The sequence below is a fragment of the Panthera uncia genome, chromosome E1 (genome assembly GCF_023721935.1).
Source record: "Panthera uncia isolate 11264 chromosome E1, Puncia_PCG_1.0, whole genome shotgun sequence".
Lineage (NCBI taxonomy): Eukaryota > Metazoa > Chordata > Mammalia > Carnivora > Felidae > Panthera > Panthera uncia.
In genome coordinates, this window is record NC_064814.1 from 24,076,293 (window position 1) to 24,080,246 (window position 3,954).

Sequence of the window (3,954 nt, forward strand, 5' to 3'; positions counted from 1 at the left end):
GAGAGAGGGTATGGGGGGTGGGGGGGGGGGGGAGGGGGGGGGGGGAGCCAGGTCCCAGGTCTGGAATTCCAGCCAGGTCAGAGGGGTGATAGGAAATGTTAGAGGTACCAGGGATGGTTCCAGCATTTATGTTAGAGAGTGGAACCGCTGTCACTGGGTTTGGGATAATAAGGATGTCTACACTGGCAGTGGGTCCAGGACAGTGTCTAGAGATGGCAGTGGAGCCAGGCCAAGAGGGGTATAGATCAGAACCCGGGGCCCCTGGACAACGGGAAGGACGACACTAAAGAAACTCTTCACCACCTCCGTGGGTTCTGAGCTGGCCTCTCCTGGACCTCGGGCTGCTTTTGTATCCCAGCCCAGGGCCCGAACTGATGTCATTCACACAAGTTTGACCGAACCCTTAGTGGAGGAAATGGGCTACTGGCTGGAGAGGGGACAGAGTGGAGGGGCCGCCCCGTTCCTGACACGGCAGGGGAAGTGGTTTTACAATTGCAGTTGTCACAGAACTGCCTCTTCCCGTCTCTTTTCAAACTTTTTCCAAGAAGAATGGGTTGTGTCCTGCTTTGTTCTTTCAAGAGACTAATCTTCACCTTGTGGAATAATTTTCTGGGTAATTTCTTGAAAGCCAGTCTGGTTTGTCTCACTTAATATGATCATGTGGTTAGCATGTTTACCTCCGCAGCAACTTTTACCACATCTGCTAAACTTGTTGTAAATATTCCCTTGTTTACCCTTTCTCCCACTGAGCCAACCCGAGAGCAGAGAACCAGCAATAGTAGAGATTCCCTGCCTATCTTTAAACAGAAAAACAGGTGCAGGAAAGATGTAAATGGAGAGCATAAACCCTCCTTTCTGGTTTTACGTGAGTTATTCACATGTTGAACAGAACTGTTTGCTGTTAACATGACAGAACATGTTGCTGTCAGCACACGTGTTGACCCTAGTAGATATAGTGAGGAGTAGCAGTAGTTAGTATCATGGTAGAAAGTCCTGCCTTCTGCTAAAACATTGCAAGTGGTAGAAAACGTAGACAGTTCATTTCATTAAGCACATGCACATGGAAGGGCTGCAGGGTATATTCATCAGACCAAAAATGTAGCTAGATCCTGATCCCCAGGGGCTCCCTCAGCCTTTTGCAGAACCTCTTTCGGGGAATAAACCGCCTTGACTTTCAGCACTTAGTTCGCTGCAGCCCCGTACACAGTAATCCGGCTGTTTAGAGACCCTCCCCTCAGCCTGGCCCTGGGAACCCCGGGCACTGAGGATCGGGAAAGAGACCGAATCTAGATGAACTGTCACAGTGACTTCTGTTTGGAACCGTAGTTCCTTTGTTGGAAAGAAGCTCGACTGCTCTCAGGAGTTTGGGACCCCCGACCAGACTTACGCCCTCCAGCTTGTCTCTGATGAGGCTCTTGGGAGCTGTCCAGAAAGGTGAGCTGGAGTCATTGACTGTTGGGTTTTGTTGCTGGTTCCAAGCATTTGGAGAAGTTTCTCTTACTTTAGCCCTGATGGTTACAGCAAGGCTAAGGAAAAGAGAAAAAGAGACAAACGTGTAGGCCCCCTTCCCTTGGTCGGTCTGTTTTCACCGTGGAGTCTGACGTCAAAGCCAGTAGGAGAGCGGCTGCCATTACGGGCCAGCTTTCCTGTTTGTGATGTCTCCCCTGGCCACCCCCCCGCCATTTCTCCCCCGCTCGCCTGGATCGTCCCAAAGCCAGGAGGGCTCAACACCTCAAGTTCACCAGGTGTGTTAACCTGCCCACTCGAGATTCCGACCAAACTCCCAAAACAAGAGTAACTCAACTTGTTAAAATTGAGGTCTTCCACCTTTGGGCCTTTTCGTCTGTTTAAAAAAAAAATACCCGTGTGGTGTTGGCGAGGATTCTGTGACTTCAATCCCATGGCCCAGGCCGACTGGGATAACTTGAATATCCGGCAGGTCGCGGCCCCCTAGTTCCAGTTCACCATGGCAACCAGACGTGTTTCTCTCCACACAGGCTGGGTCAGGTGCAGCACCACCGTGAGGAGTGGAGCTGGGGGCGTCACCATGCTCTTCGCGGGGTACTTCGTCCTCTGGTGCAGCTGGAGTTTCAGGCATCTGAGTAAGCTTTTTGATACTTTGAGCCTAAAATCACAGGCCTCGTCCCATTGCCGGGACCTCCGGGGGATTCTCCGAGTTACTTTGTTTTTGTTTTTGTTTTACAGTTTTGCGTTATCTGACACGGCCCAGTGACTGAGCCACTGCCTGAGGCTCTGGGGTTTTTTTATTATGGGTTTTAGTTATAATGACCTTTATAAGATTGGACTAGACTTTACATGATTGCTCCTGTGCTCCCGTGTTAGGTTCTCCCTGGAGATCTGCTGGTCTTGTGCTTTGTCCTTAAAGCTGTTTGCCTGCCAGATCGGCGCCCTTCTTAATTCCCACCTGAGAACTGCCTTTCAGCATTGAAACCAAACAGTTTATACCCCAAGAGAGAAGGAGAAACAATACGGCGGTCAGTCTGGTGTGTGCGGGTCACAGGAGTCTTAGTTAACGTTACTTTCCGCATTGAGAACACAAGCATCCTTCTTTCTAGTTGATTTCAGCCTGCCTCAGGCCTTCACCAGGAGGACAGCGTCTGCACTCCACCTCTCTTTTCAGTTCAGGTTAACTTCTCTCATTTTTTTTAGAGTACTGCTTTATAAAAATACATTTTTATAAGTAAAAACTTTTTAAAGACATTCTATATAGGAGGATATCCAAAGAGCCCAGCAGTTTTCCACAATTAAAAAAGAGCCCAGACCCTTTCTGAAAACTTGGGGTGTAAAAGTACAAGATGACCGTGAACCCCAGTAGCATTCACAAATGGTCGGTAGGACTTCTGAAATACCAGCACTTGACTCTCATTGGAGGTTTTCACGCAGTCGGTGCCTAGGAGGCCGGAGAGCAGGTCAAGCGGCAGCCGGACGCCTGCCCGCTGGTGGGGGGCTGGTAGGGGGCTGGTAGGTGGGGTGTCACACACTCACAGGGAAGAGGAGGTTCCTCCTGGTCAGCCCTGCGCATGCGGAGACCCCCCAGCCCTCAGCTGCTTTCCCAGGGAAAAGGCCTCCCCGGAAAGGTTTACCTGTCTGAAAGGGCTCAGCTGGTTGATACCCGAGGTGGTTTTTCAGATCTCTGAAGAAAGCGGAGCAGAAGCTCCCGGTGGCGCCTAAGACTTTATTTCTAACTGTGTGGAGTGATCTGCACAGGCAAGAGACAGAAACTGTCCTCGGGAGTGGCCTCCTGGCTTCTTACGGCTTCTCTCTGTTTACCCAAAGAGCTGCAGCGCTGGCGTGAGTAGTGACCCGGACACCACGTAAGAAAGCTCTGAGACTCGGGGAGCACGGCGAAGACCACTGCGGTGCGGATCGAGCGGTTTAGACTGGTATTTGGGTCAGGGAGAGGGCGTGAAAAGAATAAAGTTACTGGATTCTGAAACCACGATATTAGGAAGCCCGTCCCTTCACTGTGCACAGCCCTGCGTCTGTGTGGCCATGTCTTCGGCTGGCTCTCCAGAGTGACAGAATTCCTGAAAGCCTTCGGTCTGTTGGCCCCTTAAGGCTGATGGTGGTCAGGGAGGCAGGAAGATGACAGAGGTCATCACTGAAATTTTTAAAGAGTTATTTCTTAATTTGCAGTCAATAGTATCTCACTTTTAGATCTTTCTCCCTAAAAGTATTCTCTAAGCTTTGGCATTTTACAGTTGTTCTGTACGAGATACCAGGCTACCTACGTCCCGATAAAGGTTAGTATCTGAAGTGGCAGGAAATCTGCCTCCCATCGGGCCTTTTGGGGTCCTTGACACCTTGGCGGGTGTGAGAAACATAAAAGCAAAGTAAGGGGGATACAGAGTTGCAGGTGAGTCTGTGGAAAATCCTTAAATATATCTAAGCTGATGAAAATGAAATCGCACACTAAACAGAATTGTTGAAGCA

The 3,954-nt window shown here is 50.0% G+C and overlaps 1 protein-coding gene across 6 annotated transcripts in view; it reads left to right on the plus strand.

The window, feature by feature from the left end:
* CE1H17orf80 (chromosome E1 C17orf80 homolog) overlaps positions 1–3,463 on the plus strand; it is an 11,001-nt gene extending 7,538 nt beyond the window's left edge. For 3 of the 6 annotated variants that reach the window (XR_007459323.1, XR_007459322.1, XR_007459324.1), the window contains exons 4-7: positions 1,327–1,434; positions 1,998–2,102; positions 2,344–2,646; positions 3,298–3,463. Coding sequence is in view for 2 of the 6 variants with exons in the window: in XM_049637697.1 (XP_049493654.1) it covers positions 1,327–1,434; positions 1,998–2,102; positions 3,298–3,320 (236 nt within the window). In the remaining 4 variants the exon portion in view is untranslated. The remainder of the gene's footprint in view (positions 1–1,326; positions 1,435–1,997; positions 2,103–2,343; positions 2,647–3,297) is intronic. The other 3 variants (XR_007459325.1, XM_049637697.1, XM_049637698.1) reach the window with 3 other exon arrangements.
* Positions 3,464–3,954: the final 491 nt, after the last annotated feature.